The 18,931-nt window shown below is 38.5% G+C and overlaps 2 protein-coding genes across 4 annotated transcripts in view; one reads left to right on the forward strand and one right to left on the reverse strand.

Moving 5' to 3' along the window:
• The window catches only part of tlk1b (tousled-like kinase 1b), a 29,286-nt gene extending 19,937 nt beyond the window's left edge, over nt 1–9,349 (forward strand). For both annotated transcript variants that reach the window (XM_067372744.1, XM_067372745.1), the window contains exons 12-22: nt 315–500; nt 767–833; nt 1,698–1,795; nt 2,356–2,437; nt 3,477–3,568; nt 3,650–3,739; nt 4,115–4,284; nt 6,514–6,649; nt 7,624–7,735; nt 7,849–7,956; nt 8,032–9,349. In XM_067372744.1, coding sequence (XP_067228845.1) covers nt 315–500; nt 767–833; nt 1,698–1,795; nt 2,356–2,437; nt 3,477–3,568; nt 3,650–3,739; nt 4,115–4,284; nt 6,514–6,649; nt 7,624–7,735; nt 7,849–7,956; nt 8,032–8,196 — 1,306 coding nt within the window. In that variant the 3' untranslated portion in view covers nt 8,197–9,349. The remainder of the gene's footprint in view (nt 1–314; nt 501–766; nt 834–1,697; nt 1,796–2,355; nt 2,438–3,476; nt 3,569–3,649; nt 3,740–4,114; nt 4,285–6,513; nt 6,650–7,623; nt 7,736–7,848; nt 7,957–8,031) is intronic.
• A 2,391-nt stretch (nt 9,350–11,740) lies between these two features.
• On the reverse strand, nt 11,741–18,920 carry gorasp2 (golgi reassembly stacking protein 2). Of its 2 annotated transcripts, XM_067374414.1 has the most exons (11): nt 18,547–18,920; nt 17,907–17,987; nt 17,432–17,635; nt 17,083–17,169; nt 15,239–15,369; nt 15,033–15,165; nt 14,829–14,952; nt 14,646–14,732; nt 14,407–14,538; nt 12,425–12,742; nt 11,741–12,052 (listed from the first exon to the last, which is right to left on the reverse strand). In XM_067374414.1, the coding sequence occupies exons 1-10, from the start codon at nt 18,607–18,609 to the stop codon at nt 12,456–12,458; spliced, it is 1,329 nt and encodes a 442-aa protein (XP_067230515.1). In that variant the 5' UTR covers nt 18,610–18,920; the 3' UTR covers nt 11,741–12,052; nt 12,425–12,455. The 2 variants fall into 2 exon arrangements, with proteins under 2 accessions (XP_067230515.1, XP_067230514.1); XM_067374413.1 differs by having other exon boundaries at nt 11,744–12,742; nt 18,547–18,919.
• Nucleotides 18,921–18,931: the final 11 nt, after the last annotated feature.

Below are 18,931 nucleotides of genomic sequence, written 5' to 3' on the forward strand. Positions count from 1 at the left end.
TAGACAAAATGTGACATGAAGCATAAAGTTAATGCACTGACTTCATCCCTAAACCTAATTTACAGAATTTGACATTACAATTAGTCTTAAAATAATTCTATAAATGAAATCCAGATGGGATATTGGTGGAATTTAATGAATTAAATATTGAATTTTTGTACAAACATTGGTGGTAATGCATTGTACATGACTTTGGATTAAAGTATCTGCCATTGTAAATAATAAAATGGGGCGAGTCCTTTCTGTCCTGCATTTGCATAAGTCGTTATTTTTTTATTGGGGTTTTTAATATTTTTCTATTACTGTTTTAATAGGCAGCAGGAGTGGATAAACCAGCAGAGGGAAGAGATTGAGAGGCAGCGGAAACTTCTAGCAAAGCGTAAACCTCCCAGCACACCCTCCTCCCAGAGCCCGACCCCCAATGAGTCCAAACAGAGAAAGACCAAAGCAGTCAATGGAGCTGACAATGACCCCTTCCTCAAACCCAGCCTGCCTACACTGTGAGATATTAACACACACAAGCGCAAACATATTAGTTTCTTGCCTTCTAAACAGAGACTTCCCATTGACTTCTAATGTTATTAAAATGAGATAATTAAGATTGTTGTAAAAACAATGTACAATTCATCATTTTAATATCATTATTGAAGCATGTATGATTTATAGAAGCAGAAAAGGGTGCCATTTAAATAAAAGTAAAATGTTTTCTGTAATATTGTCATCAAAATGGTTCTATTATTGAAATGCTTCTGTATTGAATATGCAGATTGACAGTGGCAGAGTATCATGAGCAGGAAGAAATCTTCAAACTGAGACTGGGTCATCTCAAAAAGGTTAGTCTCTATATAAACACAATACACACACACGCTTGTGTGCTTCAGAGTAAGGCCCTGTTCATACCTGCTATTAAGATGCATTTTGGTCGATCAGATCACAAGTGGACAACGCTAAATGCATGTGTAAAACGTTTTGAGCTTGTTCGCTTTCGACCACTTCCAGAGGTAGTCAAAAACGCGTTCAGACAGCCACAAAAGGACCGTCTACTCTCTGCCTACTGACTAAAGTGTAAACATTATGGGATGCACGCTAGCCAAATGGGATTTAAACTGTCAGCTGAAGACCAAAGTTTGTTTTGAAGACGAAAAACATACCAAAGCACAATTTTTTTCTCACCAGTCCTGATTTCTAACTCATACTCACTGCGTTCAGCCGGTCTTGCGGCTGTCAGAGCAGAAACGAAAGCTGCTGCTCTCCCTGTGTTTTTCCGTCGTCTCCGGACGCGTTCATATGTAATTTGCGCAAACTTATTTTGTCCATTAGATCGAAAGATCTGAAAAACTCACACGTTTACCAACCCACCCTCCCCTCAAAGAAATCAGGACAGAAGTGGTTGAAAGTGGACAAAAGATCCGGATTAAAACACCAGGTGTTTCCTTCGTCTACTTGTGATCCGATCGACCAAAATGCATCTCGATACTAAGTGTAAACGGGGCCTAAGATGGATAAAAAGCAGTGAGGTGTAGCATTAGTGCTTCATGCAAAAGCAGTCATGCAAAAATGCTGCTTCAAGCAGTCTTTTTGTCCTTTCAGTGGAATCTACCATTCATACATGAGTATGTTAGTATGTGCTCAAGTGTGTGTGTGTGTGTGTGTGTGTGTGTGTGTGTGTGTGTGTGTGTGTGTTTGTGTGCGCTCAGGAGGAGGCAGAGATTCAGGCGGAGCTAGAACGGTTGGAGCGTGTGAGGAATCTGCACATTCGAGAACTTAAAAGAATTAACAATGAGGACAGTTCTCAGTAAGTCCCGCCCACTTCTTATTGCATTTAAATATTTCAATGAAATCTTAAGGTTTTTTTTGTTGTTGTTGAGATTTTAAATATAGGGATGAAAAGAACAGAGAAACACTGCAGAGTTTGCAGATACAATGCAGTGCCTACATAGATGTAAATGGAACACTGCATCAGAAACTGTGCCATTGTCAGTTATTGCATGTATTTTTTCTGTTGGCTGTACACAAGAATCAGTGATCAACTTTCGAGAGTGTACTACTCTGTACTGAATTAAAAAGTCTGGCTGAACATTTTCATGTACAGCTTTTGATTGCAGTTTAAAGACTGATTGCAGAAATATTAACTTAACTTCATTAAAAAAAAAACCCTGGAACACTAATTGTAAAACATACATTTTTTTTTTTTTTAAATATATTTTATTGCCGATTATTTTATTTATTTTTTTTAGTTTTCTTTGCAACAATTGCTGTTTGCCCCAAAATGTGCTTCTGAAAAGAGATAATCACACTCTTAATCCATCTCAGAAAAGTTGTGAATATGCCTGATGTATTTGTTTGTGTTTGTAGGTTTAAAGACCATCCAACCCTTAATGAAAGGTATCTTCTGTTACACTTGCTGGGAAGAGGAGGTTTCAGTGAAGTTTATAAGGTTATTTAGTTTTTTATTATTAGATGCACTCACACACTTTGATACAGTTTGTGTACTTGCCTGTTCAATGCCTATATTACTGATTTTATTTTATTTTATTTTTTTGAAAAAAGGTAATACTTTTCAGCAAGGATGCATTAAATTGATTAAATGGCAGATTTCTATCTCAAATAAATTCTGTTCTTTTGAACTTTCTATTCATCAAAGAATCCTGAAAAAATTGATGATAATCAGAAATGTTTCTTGGGCAGCGAATCAACTTATTAGAATGATTTCTGAAGGATCATGTGAACCTGAAGACTGTAGTAATGATGCTGAAAATTGAGCTTTACCATCACTGGAATAAATTACATTTTACAATATATTCACATAGAAAACTTTTTTTCTTTTCTTTTTCTGTTCTTCAATTGTAGTAATATTTCACAGTAGTACTACTTTTATTTATTTATATATTTTTTTAAACAAATGTAACCTTAAGAGACTTCTTTCAGAAACAAAAAATCTTTAGTGTACATAAAAGCCAACAACGAACCATTTTCACAACCCATTTTACTTCTGTAATTGGACTCATTTATTAGTGAAACTGGATATTCAGTGAGAAAAATGTAGAACAGGACTTGATTTAATCAAAAATGATTAGATCATGAAACTGTTACATAGTCATTTCAGAGCAAGTTATAGCATTTTGTTAAAAAAAAATGCAGACATTTTGTTTATAATGGCATTCATATTATGTGAATCATTCCCAGTATTACCAGAAATGTATAGGCCTGAACTATTGTAAAACTACACAAAGCTTTGCATGGCTTAATGCAAACAGCAATATCATAAAAGACACTGATTTTCAAAAATAATATGTCTGTTTTATAGTATACAGAAACATACCATATGCTGTGGTATACAGCTGTGGCATGAAACACCCAGTCACTAGAACATGTCCACAGACAGCATAGATCAACTATTAACCCTAATTTATATGTGTTGTGAAAAAATTGGGGCTTATTGCCTAAATAAACGTGTTTTATGTTGTTGTGTGAAGGCATTTGACCTGTTTGAGCAGCGATATGCTGCTGTGAAGATCCACCAGCTCAACAAGAACTGGAGAGAAGAGAAGAAAGAAAACTACCACAAGTATGTTGCCCACCTTTTTTCTTTTTTTTTCCCCTCTCTGTCTCCCAAGTTTTTCATGCTCATTTATTTTGTCCACTCCAGACATGCCTGTAGAGAATACAGAATCCACAAGCAACTGGACCATCCCAGAATAGTCAAACTTTACGACTACTTTTCTCTGGACACTGACACGTAAGCGTCTGACTTTTTTTTTTTCTTCCCAATATGTTTATTGTCCTTTTTTCTTTTTTTATAACCACAATTCAACTAAGCATATAGTAACAAAAATAGCCCCTGGAACACCAGAACAAGTATACAAGCATACATCCTTTCACATAGATGTATTTAATTTGCACTTCTTAAAAAAAAAACAAAAAACAAAAAAAATTAAATAAATATCCATCTGGGATAGAGTTTTGTTCAATATCTACCCAAGCAGGTGTTGTTGTACAGAAATAGGTTAGTGCTGAAGTCAGTTGGGCAGCCATATAATACCATCTTAAATTGGGAAGCTGAAGCCCCTTTTTGCAACTTTACAAATGTTCACTTGATGTGTTTTTGTTCTAGATTCTGCACTGTTCTCGAGTTCTGTGAGGGGAATGATCTCGATTTCTATCTGAAGCAACACAAGCTGATGTCTGAGAAAGAGGCTCGCTCAATCGTCATGCAGATAGTCAACGCCCTCCGATACCTCAATGAGATCAAACCGCCCATCATCCATTACGACCTGAAACCAGGTGAACGCAACACGCACAATAACTGCTGTATCGCAGAATTAAATGTTAATTCATGTGTGAGGGGCAAATTTTGAATTGCTGAATGCAGATGCAAAAGGGAACATACTGATATGCGCACGGGAAGCAGTATTAATTTCGCTGACGAATAATTTTCATAATTTCACTGACGAAAACTAGATGATAACTAAATAAAAAAACAGTTTTGAATGACAAAACGGATGAAAATCTATTGACATTTTCGTCAATGAATAAAAAGAGATGAAAATGTAAGGGAGCGAATTTAAATTGTTTCGTGCTGCTCTACCCGGCAGGACATAAGTTGGTGTAAACTTGCTGCACGTCTCATAAAACATTTAAAAATGTAAACATCTGGAAGGAAGAGAAGAGTTGGCATACTGCTAAATCTGAAAGTGTGAGGAAGCGAAAGAGAGCTCAATTCAGTCCAGTTTTCTCTGCGCACACAGAAAGCCACCTCTCAGACGTCAGCGCACAAGTGCTGAATTGAGCTCTTTCCACGCTTGAATGGACATACACACAAAATTGTCAAAATGTCTGTTTTGGTGAGTATTCACATAAACCCAGTCGGTTATGTCTTGAAGTGAACATAAACAGTTGGGAGAATGTTGGATGTGGATCAGTGTATTGGATTTCCTCAGTAAAGCCGGTTCCCTGATTACCGCTAAATCGCCATCACCTGCTTTCAAATGGAGCGGCATTTAATAGACAGAGCCGTAGATCACTGAAAAGCTACACAATATCGCGTTCATTAACGAAGGCGATTCATCTGCGATATGAACGCGATATTGTGTAGCTTATCAGTGAACTACGGATGGCGATTTAGCGGTAATCAGGGAACCGGCTTTACTGACGAAATGCGCGTGACAATCGTATGCGATATATCGCCCAGTCCTAATTGGATCCATGCATTCGGCCTTAAAGTGACAGCAGGCTAATAAACTGTCTGCTGCCCATCATTAATGTTAATCAAACATCAAAAGAAAAAGAGAAAATCACTCAATGCTCTTTGATTGAACAACTTTAATAGCTTTAATAAGGATTACTCTAGAATTTATACAAATAAATATGTCTGCTTGCCAGTTGTTTTTAAAGAATGCATATATCATTAATTAAAACAAAGACTATGTTGTTTCTATATGAGAAGTGGTTTTATTTGATTTTAAGATAAAGACATATGACACAGCAGAATCTGTGTCTGTATTGCATGTTCAAACATGCATATTAACAGGTTAATAGATTTTCTCTAGGAGTATATCATGAGTTTTTAAATTTTAGAGAATTGCATTACAATTTAACTAAACCCATTAGATTTTAGTCAACAAAATCTACTGTAGATTTAGTCGACTAAAACAAACATTTCAGATGACTAAAATATGACTAAAACTAAAAGGCATTTTAGTCAAAAGACTATGACTAAAACAACTAAATCCAAAATTTGCTGTCTCAATTTACACTGGTGGGAAGCAGGAGAAAGAAATGACAAAATATAATTATCTAATAGTAAAAGCACGCACAAGTCTGTCACTGGACATCTGAAGCGTTGTTTGAGAAGTCTGAAAATTTGTGGGAAAAATAGTCTATAGACACCAGAACGTGACAGAATCTAACTGGATAGGGACTGAAAGATCTGCGTAGACCTCTTTCTATGGGCTTTTGCGGGTGAAAAGGGGACAAAACAGGAGCTGGATAAAATATAACACATTTTTGGCGGGAGCGGGATTGAAAAATCCATCCCGCATAAAAAAACGCGGCCTCCATAGGCAGCAAACGGTGGTACAAAGACAACAAGGCATCCGAATCCAATAATCGCATCACATCCTGTCTCCTGAGATACCTTCATCTGATCTGATTTTTGAAGGAAGCATAGATGTATCCTTTACTGCTTTTGATATCCTACAATCCTCTGCATTCCATTCCATGACCATTGAGCTAAAAAATAAAGATGGTGCCTGAAAGTTGCAGTTGGTGGTCAGTTTGTGTAAATATACATTTTTGACCAACTTTTTACAAACAAGTCACTGCCTAAGCTTTTGGAAGCAGCCCATGTCCGCTTGCATTCACACACGTGAACTCTTCTCAGAGACGAGCAATTTATGTAGCACATGATGTGAATGGAGAATTGGTGCAAAAAAAGGATGGTTGATTTGTTATTTGTCATGTAGACTGTATAGGAAGTATGTTTTTTTTTTTGTTTGTTTTTTGGTTGCTCAGGAAATATCCTGTTGGTGGATGGAACAGCATGTGGGGAGATAAAGATCACAGACTTTGGCCTGTCTAAAATCATGGATGACGACAGCTACGGAGTGGACGGGATGGACCTAACATCACAGGGAGCTGGAACTTACTGGTCAGTATCCCCAGCTAAAAACAGCGCTTTCTAGTGCACATTACTTGAGTGTTCTCCCAAAACTCATTCCAAACACATTTCTATTGTGGATTTTTAAGAATATTTAAACAGCTCCGAAACTCCAAAAAGGACAAAATGGCAGCATAAATGTGTGTGAGGAACAGACCAGTTGTTTTTCACTGAGTGTCATAGCTCTCATATCAAATATGATGGCAGGGATTAGGCTGAATGACAGTAACCTCATGCATCAAACATGCATCTATTTTTGCATTTACATTAATGCATTTGGCAGATTATTTATCCAAAGCAGCTTCCATGTTATTTAGGGTAAACATTTTATCTGTTCATGCACTTTCCTAGGAATTTCCATCAGAAGACTAGTGCTTGTCATATGGACCACCTTTTTATAATTTTGTTGTTGTTGTCACTTTTAGAGTTACATGGTTATTGATGAACTCTAAACTCCTAAATTTCTCTCATTGTTTTTTTTTTTTTTTTTTCAGAAAAATCGTTAAAATAGATACGTCAGATATGATCCATGTCTTAATCATCATTGTATTGCATTGCTTTATACGTTTTTGCTTTCCAAAATTAAAACTACAGAGCTTTGATCATAAGACTAAAGCATTTAAATATCATCTTACCAAGACATATTATTGTGCGATACAGAGTGATGACTGATATTTATATGCATTTTATGTAAGTAGCCCGTTTGATTTACATTACAAGCTATCATCATTTCATCTTACTCTTTTGGCCATATAAATAACAGTATCTGCACCAAATTGCATAGTCTTGCTCATTTTGAGTCTCTGAATACAACTGAAGTGTTTAACTCCATGAGTATGAGCTCCATGTTCTCACTATATAAGCCATAAAAGTCTGTTGTATCAAATATGATATAAAACACTCTTTTAAATTATTTTTCTGGCTATTATTTTAAATGTATAACAAAACCACGTTCTAATTTTCAGGTATTTGCCGCCAGAGTGTTTTGTTGTTGGTAAAGAGCCTCCAAAGATCTCTAATAAAGTAGATGTGTGGTCTGTGGGCGTCATCTTCTTCCAGTGCCTGTATGGACGAAAGGTAAGGCTTAATGTTTAGAAACTGCTGTGTGGGTCACTGAAAACTCAGCCACACGGCCGTTGATGTAATGCATTTTAGGATGAAGCTGCAATGAATCTTTTGTCATTCTGTAGCCGTTTGGCCATAATCAGTCCCAGCAAGACATCCTTCAAGAGAACACCATCCTGAAAGCCACTGAGGTGCAGTTTCCTGCTAAACCGGTGGCTAGCAACGAGGCCAAGGTCAGTATTGTGAGGGGTTTTTTTATGTAAATGAATGTGTGGAAAAGAGTCTAAGTTCTTTCTTGTCCTCCGCAGGCGTTTATCCGCCGCTGTCTGGCTTACAGGAAGGAGGACCGCTTTGACGTCCACCAGCTGGGCAGTGACTCGTACCTTCTTCCTCACATGAGGCGGTCCAATTCGTCGGGGAACTTGCAGGCCACTCCCGCAAGCCCCGCCTCTTCAGGAATAATCTCCTACTGATCTCAATGGCTGATCGATCATGATTATTGATGGTTCTGATGGTGATTTCCCTCCCTTCAACACCTCGGGGTGGCCAGGAAGGGGGAGGAGCTATATATCAGCTGACAGGCTGTAGGACACGCCCACACCGGCCACAGTGACTGCCATTGATATTGGGGCAGGAATGGCCGATGTCATTTCCTGTGTGGATCCAGATGTCAGTGAGAGCTAGAACCATTTGAAAATTGACATTTGTTTTTACCCAAGGCATTTTGTGGAGTAGATTTGGGAGGGTTGCGCTAACATTTTAGCTTCTTGTTGATATCCTCCCTGAGCTACGCCTCAGTAAAGGGGTGTTTTGTTTTGTGTAAGTGTGAAATTTAGAGGCAATTAATTGTAGTGTGAGTGGAAATAGATGAACGAGTGTTTTAATGTGACAAATGTGTCTGTAAGAATTTTTGTGTGCGTGCACCTGTGAATGGATGTTTTACGCCACAGCGTTATATGTTGGCTGTTCATAACATACATGTATGTTGGCCGCAGATTGCAAGATGTGTGTGTGTGTGTGTGACAAAATACTGTCTGTTTCACTTTAAAGTAACATGTATGAACATTGTCAGTTTGTTTAAATGGGCGCAATATTTGCAAAATGTGGATGGATGAATCTCACAAAGAATGTCCAGGTCATATTTCACCCCAAAACCAAGCAGGGGAAAAAATAACTTTATATTAGATTAAGAAAATTAAGGCTATTTCTGGACCATTTGGACAGATTTTGGCACAGATTTACAAATAAAGATTGTGACACTATTTTGATTTTGAGTTTTTGAAATAGGATTCTTTCAAGTCATATTTATTTCTTTAGATTTTAGGGTGGAAAATGACCTGGACATGTTATTGACCAGTTTGGTGAGATTCATCTGAGAATCCTGCATGTAGGAGGAGACACTGTAAAAAGTCATCTCAGTAGACCTCCTATAGAAACTCTCAAACGACATATGCGTGTATTAATGAATCCAACCCTGAGCAGGTTTTCATATTTTGTTTGCAGGTTTGTTTGTAGCTTTTGTTGTCTGATGCAGCATCACCTTGCTGCTACCTGATGTTGCTTTTAGTTCTATGATTTACTCCGATTAAGAATCAGACCAAATATGAATTTGATTTACCAGGAAAAGCATGAAAAAAAAACTGAATGAGGTGTGTTGTGAGACTAAGGGTCTGACGTACGTATGCGTGTTTGTGTGTGCGACGATTCACAGAGCAGACGGAAGGTGGGCCGGACCCCGCCCTTGATCGTTTAACCCCTTTATGCCCAGACCCAGTGCTGTCATGTTGCTTAGCAACCCTCGCTGATCCCGGAGCCTGAGTCAGGTCAGCATCTCCGAATGACGTGAACCGGACCGCGAACAAACTGTCAAAGCTTCCAGAGTCTGTTTTCAGGGGAAGAATCTCAGCTTTTGTTGTTTCCACTCTCTAAATACTCTTTCAACCCCAGAAGCAGTTTTCAGCTCAACATATGGTGATCTGTCTCTAAAGTGCTGCTGCGATTGTAGAGAATGTAGCCAAAAGAGAAATAAACATTTTGAAAATATTTGGATACATGTGCTTTCTTTCCTTTGGTGTTTGTGGTGACTGATTTTTGTTTTGTTTTTTTGGACATTTTCTTGTGATATCAGAGCTGTTTTTGTTAGTGCCAGCTTTGTTTGCTTTCAGGGCCCCTGCTGGACAGAATCAAAAGTTGGCCTACATTTCACAGCCAAGTTGAGTGATCAGTCTACAGCTGACCAGTGAATTTACCAGTTGGTTGTAATTACTGACAATTCATTTTTTTTATAGCACAGGGGAAAAAACTTAAAATTAGCGTTGGCAAGTATGTCAATCACCTGTTGGTCAGTAATGACAGTTGACAGGCCAGCGCTACACTGTCACAAGAGTTTAAGCCTTGGCAATTTAAATATTCAAGTGCATAGGACACAAAATGGAACTCAATTTGTTACTCGTGCGCTATGAAAAGCTGCAGGGTGCCCAGAAAGCTAGCTGCATCTCAGACAGCACACAAACACTAAATTGAACTCTCTTCCACGTCGTCTTGCACTTGAACTGACAAATCAACAAAAAAAGTGAGTATCCTAGTAAACAGTCATTTATGGCTTAACTGAACGTAAACAGTAGAGATGTAAAATGTACCAGTGTCAATGTACTGGATCCATGCATTAGGTCTTAAAGTGACAGCAGCCTAATATTTCTGCTGCAGTCTGTGTTTTTAATGATAAACAAAGGACAAAGAAAAATCATTCACTGGTCTCGACTGAATAACTTTTACTTTAGTAAGGATTAATCAGTTTAATTTATACAGTGAAGACTATCCAGTGTTGTTTTACTTTTATTTATCTGTCTCTACCTGAAAACTACTGTTACTTGTTCTTAAAGTTTTAAATTTTTATTAGTTTCTAGAATTTACTAGAATTGTGAATTTTCACAGGTATCTAAAATTTTGGTGTCATAAACTGCCTGTTTTTGCAAAAAAGTTTCATGGCTGGTAAATTTTCTTGTCACCAGCCATTGGTAGGTGTGGAAAAAGGTTAGTTTTAGGCCTAAAACGAACTTTTTTCCACACCTGCCAATATATATTATATATATGTACAGTACATATTTTAATATATGCATTGGGGTCCTGATCATCTGACTTGTATGCATTATCGCATACACCATGCTCTTCAGATATGAGCATGAACTACTGAAAACCTCATCACTTGACCACGTTAAAAAAACCAGGAATTGTAAAGTGATATATAGATCACTGCACTTAATACAAACTATATGCTTAAAGCTACAGTCCATAACTTCTTGTTGGTTAAAAATGATCATAACCATAAAGTACATAACCAGCCATTGTTCGAAACTATCTCCTTACCTTAGCCTGATTCACAATGGTTAGCTAATAATGTTTCCTAATTCGGGTGGTACTGGTGGGTTTTCGCGGGAAATTCGAGCACGCGGCCATTCGTGTTTACGTCGTTACGTCACATCTGTTTCCATAGGCGGGATCATTTATAGCCTTTTCTCACAGTAGCTGCAATAATTAAACTTATTTTGATGGTGGATTGTAATCCAGAAAGGGCCAAATGACAATCAGTGACAACTGGTTTCACCCAGTCAAAAACAAAAGCGGAGTGGCTACAGACATTGAAATCTACAGGTAACGCTAATACACACTAAATACACAGTCACGCAATGCTGATATTAACATTAACAATTTGAGAACAAAGTATAACAATAATAATTTGTTATAAGCGGTCACCATTGGCAGCGTGATTTATTGTAATGCTTTTTTTCCTGTTGGCCAGAACAAAAGTGGCAGACATGTTACTTAACTACTCAGATGACATTTTCCAGTGAAAATTCTTATTTGTCGTACTTTCAAGATGTAGAGTCAGTGATTCCGAAGTATTCACACTGATGTGGTGACTGATAGCAAACATTAGATTCATCCACGCTGAGGAGCCGTGCCGAAGCACAACCCACGTAAAGATAATTCCACAAATAATTGCAATTGCAGGTTTCAAACAGAGATGGCGACAAAGAGGCAACTTATGGACTGCAGCTTTAACTATGTGATAAATTTATACTCAATTCATAAATCCCTAATTTAGATTCAACACAGACAGTCATAGTGTAAAACTGGGTATTTTATTGCTTGTGTATGTTTGAATTAGAGTTTCCTTCACAATCTTCAAACTGCACAAGCGCACATTCAGCCCTGCAGCACATCTGAATTGTGTTTCCGTTCACCTTGACGGCAGAGCTATCTTCCAGAGAGCATGTGAGCGAGAGAAACAGAGGCCCAGAGCCCAGTCTGACCACGTATAGAGATTTTCTGAGAAAAATCAAAGCATTCAAAACAAATGTGGTGCAAAGAAAGAAAAAAAAAAGTCAGACGTTACATTGTAAAATCACATAGCAATTGGTAATTACAGGGAATGCTATACTAAGGTTTGAAAGGTGATTACAGGATATACAGAAAGAAAAAGCATGAGACAACACAGATTCTGAGGAGAGTGTAAACCAGACATACAATAGTCATATCTTTTTATTTTTAAATGTATGTTTTAATATTAGATATCTGTCCACACGCTCATTACTCTCTGACCTCAGGCACTGGTGTCTCTCAACAGAACCGTGTTTATCTCTGTGTGTGCGTTTACACACTGGAATCTTTTTGTACGGAATAAATACAATAGAGACATACAGAGGGACGCCCTCCGGCCACGGTCGGGTCATTACGAGGACTCCGGGGCCGCCTGTGCATCCGTCGTCTGTTGTAAGAGGGTCTCCGTAGCAACGGGCATCTCTGAGGGCATGTCTTTCACCGCGGGGTTAGGCGTGGCATCCAGTATCAGTGCTGGAGTTTGCACACTCGCTAAGGAGACGGGCGGTACGAGGTCAGATGGTGCCAGGGAAGATGGCAGCGTGACTCCTGGCATGCTAGGAAGTGTGGAAGATAGAACGGTGTGCATGGGCAGAGGAGAGATGCCAGGCAGGTTCAGAGGAGGAAGAGGGGGCAGACCTACAGAGACACATGCAGTGTTTGCATTAGTGTGATTAAAGGGGACATATCATGAAAATCTGACTTTTTCCATGTTTAAGTGCTATAATCGGGTGCCCGGCACATCTAACAACCCAGAAAACGTGAAAAAGGACAACCCAGTAACTTTGTTTTGGCAAGCCTTCCTCTGCAAGCATGTGAAAAAACGAGCTGCTCAGATTTCGCTCCCCTAGTGACGTAGGAAGAGGATCTTATTATAATATTACCAAGTTGACCCTGGCAAGCTAAAAAATGAGTGTTTCTGTCGGAGCAATATTTTGGAAAAAATATTGGAGCATTAACAGCATTTGATAGCAATTATAAAAGTTAGCTTGGTGTGTATGGCTCTGTTTGACAAACAGGTACACTATGTATAGTGGGCGCCCATACGGGTTTTGCACAAAAGATTAACATGACGGCACATGCTAGTCAAGGAGGTGAATCAACTCCACAGCAACTACATAAATTTATACACTTAACCATTCAGAAATGTCCAGTTGCATTCTAAAAATTGCTTCCTAAGTGTCTCAATCAGTGTCCAACTCTGGTTTGAACAATGTACAGTCAAACCAAAAATTATTCAGACAATAGATATAATTTTTTGTTTTTTTTTTACTAGTTGGTGCAGGACACCATAGTTCATTTACCCAAAAATTCTTCATATAAATTTTGGTTTGACTGTAAGCCTGAACACAGTTACTAGAATTGTCATTTTGACTGTGTGAGACTCTCCAGCTTTGTTGTTGAGCAACTGATGCGCATGCTGTTAAAGCTCCGCCCTCTTGCTCATTTGCATTTTAAGGGACATACACTAAAACGGCATGTTTTTGCTCACCCAAATAGGAGAAAATTTGACGCGATATAATAAATGATCTGTGGAGTATTTTATGAAACTTCACAGACACATTCTGGGGACACCAGAGACTTATATTACATCTTGTGAAAAGTGGCATAATAGGTCAATTTAAATAACTGACTTTTCAATTTTAATAAATCACATTTAGTATCACAATTACTGCTTTTCTGTCCCCAAATTTAAAACCTCTTAAAAAATCATTATCATAATCATTATTATTATTATTTTTTTACATTTAAGATATTTAAAGGGGTCCTATTATACTTTTTTACATGTTTACATCTTTCTTTAGTGTGTAATGTTGCTTTTTGAGCATAAAAAAGGTCAGCAAAGTTACAAAGTCACTCCAAAGGGAGTTATACTCTATATCAGCGTGCACTGATTCTGAACGCCTCCATTGTAGTCTTGAGTTTTCTTCCAGGAACGAACATGTCACAGTATTCCTCGTTTAAATAATTCCCACCCAAGGTATATACAAAATAAAGGGGCAGAGCCTAGTTGAGTTAGTTAGTGGTTTGTTGAAATTCATGGTTATGGTAAAGGGCAGGACATTTCCTAAACACGCTTAAAGAAGTTGACCAATCACAACACACTGGTCCAGCCAACCAATCAGAGCATAAAAAGTTCCCTTCTAGACTTTTTACTTTAAATTTCATCAAAATGAATTGAATACTTCTTAAGGACCAGTGAGGACCCCGTTTAAATGTCAGTCACACAAGTGTCGGTTCCTTCCTGATTAAGTGGCTGGTTCTTGGTCAGAATAAGCTGTAATGTGGTATATAATGTATACCTGCTGTATTATGAGGTAACCCACTGATTCCAGCTAAAGATACAGCGCTAAGGTCCGGTAATGGTAGATTAAGGTTTGGGAGGTTAGGCAGGTTTGGCAGGGGAGGGAGACCAGATGGTAAGGACATCAAACCTGCAAACAAAATGAAAATCATTTATTCACATAACAGAGAATGTGAAAAACTTTTCTCCCAGTTTTCATTCATTTCACAAAAATAGAGACAAGGGCATGTTCTCTACCTGGTACAGTGGTGGAGGGGTTGACAATGGGAAGGGTACCCAGCCCTGGGGTCACCTGAGTGGGCAGCAGGGGGACTGTAGGAACACCTGCAGAAAATGACAATATTTGTATTATATTATTATTATAAATGAGCGATGTAGAAAAAGTACAGAATAAATGTAAAAACATTGTTGACATTTCACCTGTGTGGAGCTCACTGGGTATTGAGGGCGGGGCAGAGCTGAGTGACAGGCCGGACAGACTGTCCTCAAGCCCTGTGGGAACAGACTGCGACACAGGGGGCGGAGTCACTGCAGACAGCTGAACCTACACAAATGTCATGAAGGTCAAATGGCTGACCAAATATATTCAAATACACCAAGCAAAACTCATATACACAAACTAACCTCTGTGAATCCGTCTTTCAGCGGGCTGGTGGGCTCACTGGGGGTGTGTCCGGGGAAGCTAAATTTCTTGCCCTCTTCAAAGGGCCGAGTAGGGATTCTGTGCAGGTAACCATAGCCGATACCGCAGCCAAGACTGAACGGAGAAAAATCATCATGTTAGACATGCACACAGAGGCAGGTACCAGAAGAGCAAGAGTTTTACACACCTGCCCTCTCCACCCCAGGCACTGTTGGGAGTAATGACCACTTCTCTGCAGTTGTCCGTGTCTGTGTTATAGACGTAGAGTTTCAGGCCTTTGCCCTCATGGGTTTCTATCAATGAGAATAAGTCCTCTGACTGGAGAAAGAGCACAGCGCACAAAATAAAATCACTGAAATTTATTTTGATTGAATGATCTAGTTCAAACATTTTTTTTTTTTTTTTTTTTACCTTGCAAACTTAAACATTTAGGCCTGGTTTCACAGAAAGGGCTTAGATTAAGCCATGATTAGGCCTTGGTTCAATTACGGCATTTCAGTAGTTTTTATAAACATGCCTTAGAAAAAAAACATCACTGGTGTGCATCTTGAGACGAAACAATGGCACGGACATATTTTAAGGGTGCGTACACACTTGTCATGTTTGGTTTGATTAAACCGAACCCTAGTGCGATTGCTCTGTTAGTGCAGTTCATTTGAACATGCGTGTACGCTGCCATCTGAACCCTAGTGCGCACCAAACAAGTGGATAGAGAGTGCTGAAAAGATGGGTCTTGGTCCGCTTACAAACAAACTCTGGTGTGGTTCGAATGATATATGGACGCAACACGGACCAACGACATGTAAACGAACCAAAAACGGGAAGATGAGACCCCAGAACAGAATCCTCACGCATATCGGTTTTTCTCATCATAGTCGCGAGTTTGCCCATCACGGGCATCAGATGCGCGTCTCCACACAGATCATTTGTGTGTGTGAGACGTAGGGATTCCCGCCGCTGTTTTGACTCCTTTGACTCCCAGCTGACCAAAATACCATCATATGCAGGCTACGCATACACAACAAGTGCATTTACCTCAGCACACAGCATTGTTTTGGATGTTTGATAAGTTCTGTCTCGAAATAGGCAATACGTCATAAAATCCGACCAATCAGGTTGTGAACGTATCCCTATGCCTTTAGGTTCGGTGATAAAATTGCCAAACTGAATGCTAATCGGACCACGACTAAATGTTTTTGCTTTTTTTTTTTTGTTTTTGCCGAACCAAACTGCAAATGTGAACGCACCCTAAGATATGTCAGTGCAAGTTGCTTTCAGTTAAAACAGCTCAAACATGCATTTTAGTTTGGGCTTAGTAGGCTTAAGCCTTGTCTGTGAAACCAGGGGTTAGTTTTTTATATTTTCAGATTTCATTGTAATTTTGTTTTAAGTTGTAGTAATTTTGTTATGTGCTTGTCATTGTTTTATATTTTAATTTAGCCTTCATTCATTTTTAGTTTTAGTCATTTTAGCACTTAAACCTATTTATCAAAAACTTTTTTTAAAACTTGTTTTATTTAACAATAACAACACTGGTCTTGAAAACATAAGAGGAGGTTTAAACAAAAAACAATATAGTTTTGCACTATATGTCATCGTTTTACAGAAAATGTATATGAATTTAATCCATTTAATTCACAGCTTCTTTTCCTTAAAAAAGGAATTTGTATAGTGAATGAAACATTTAACGAAAAATCTAAACATTTCTAGCAAATATAAAGATGCAAAATGCTAATAATATAAACTATTTTACTAACAGAAAATGAGCACTGCATTTCACGGTCATTTCAGCTCTTTTCTAGGGTGCCTGAAGAATCTGTAAGTTTCGTCATCAGAGTTTGTTAGCAAACCATCATTTTATGTATTATCTATATTTGAGCTGCAGAGAGTGACATTCATTGACAATTTATCCCTAAACCAATAAAAACTACATGTAACAAGTAGACTACAATTCTAGTCCGTGTCTGAGATGACTTTGCACAATCATCATTATGTCTGAAAAGAGTTTGTGAGTGAATGAGAGAAATGTACCTCGTTCATGACTGTGTCTGCTCCGATAATGTAGTCTGTGTGTGGTCTTAAACCTGCTAATGCTGCTGGAGAATTTGGTTCCACTTCCTACAAAACAAGAGAAGAAAGCAAGTCAAGGCTTACATTTCATCTTACAGCTGGACCAACCGGTCTGTTTTACAAGCCCACACCCTTTTCGAACACCATGCTAAATTATGAATAATTGACCAAAAGTTGTTAATAAAAATGAGTTCAAAGCAAACATGCTATTTTCATTCAACAAATGCTACCCCACCCTTACAAAATATGCAGTGTAAATAACTCATTCCAGCATCTTTCTCTAATTCCATTTCACCACCTTTTCACTTACCAAAACATGCCAGACATTCTCATTGGCTCCCTCAAAGCTGCAAAAGCGGATGCTGACCCCCAGAAGACCCTGGCCGCCCCACATGTTGCTGGGAGTAACGGTGGCTTCCCGCAGCTCGAGGGTTTTGCTGCTGTACACTAGCATCTTCACAGGTTTCTCAACGTTAGCCTTCAGTATGTCTTTCAGTGTGTCATTATCCTTGTTCTAATATATATATATATATATATATATATATATATATATATATATATATATATATATACAAAAAAAAAAAAAAGAAGCAAAAACAACATTAAACAGTAACAAACATACTATGTAGGACTGTAAAAAATGATGCTATATACCATACAAAATGAAAGTGTCAACATACATTTTAAATAATGTACAGTCTAGGTGTGCATATATCAAATGTTTTACGATGGCTTCAAATGTGGTTTGATGATGGATGACCATGCACCATGTGAAACAAACCTACCAGTCTGGTGTTGTTGATGGACACAATGAAGTCAAAGAATGGTTCGAGACCTGCTCTGTGCCCGGGAGAATTCTCCTGCACCTGCATAATAGAGAAAGGAGCCGAGTTATACCCTAACATTCAAATTTAACCATCAAATAAATCATTCAAATAGAATACAATATCTCCTAGCAAAACTCTTGACTGGCAAAACGTAACCTTTCTATCATATTCTTGACTGAGATCAGAATCAACCTTCAAAAACTGGTATGCTGTTCCCCAATTAAATAGCTTTATTTAGGTCAATTTGAGTTATGACACATGAAAACTGAACATTTTAACAGTGAAGCATAATGACATGTAACTAGTTAGCTTCTTCAACATCCCATCCAAAAATAAATAATTACAAGGCGCAGTAGGATAAACAAACACGTGCATTTTAAATGCTATTAGTATTTGCATGTCAAATGCAGAAAAGAAATCTCTTGACATTTAACAGCAGAGATTTTCATTTAGCCATATTAGCATTTAGCCACTGTCAGGAGGCCACACTGACGTCCCCGGCTTCAATTTGAATTTTCCGCCGCCTGCAAGTCGTGATCTACCGCATGAGTTAAAGAGAGAGACCGATAGAGCGGGCGCATCTGTAAAACACACTCACTCTGAGAACGTGATAGCCCTCCGAACCACCTCCTGGAATTTCCACGCTCTGTGATCCCCCCATGATCCCCGCTTCGTGTCACCTGTGAGAAAATTGTCCGTTTTATTTATTTTTTTGCTCCTAGCAGCCGGTTTTGTGAACAGACACGTCGGAGTCTCCCAAGGATGCGCACGACGGCGGTGAATGACGTGGCAGCCCAAGAAGGAGGGCTCGTGCTTATGTGGCGCACAGGTGAGACTGCAGCGGTACACACAGGGGCATTTTTAGTATTATGAATCAGTGAAGCATGGTCTATTTCTCATTTGTAAGTGAAAAGTAGGTAAACGATGGAATATTCAACCATTGCGCTTGAATACACGGAAGCGATATCGGATTCCTGAGCGAA

The sequence above is a fragment of the Chanodichthys erythropterus genome, chromosome 21 (assembly GCF_024489055.1).
Source record: "Chanodichthys erythropterus isolate Z2021 chromosome 21, ASM2448905v1, whole genome shotgun sequence".
Lineage (NCBI taxonomy): Eukaryota > Metazoa > Chordata > Actinopteri > Cypriniformes > Xenocyprididae > Chanodichthys > Chanodichthys erythropterus.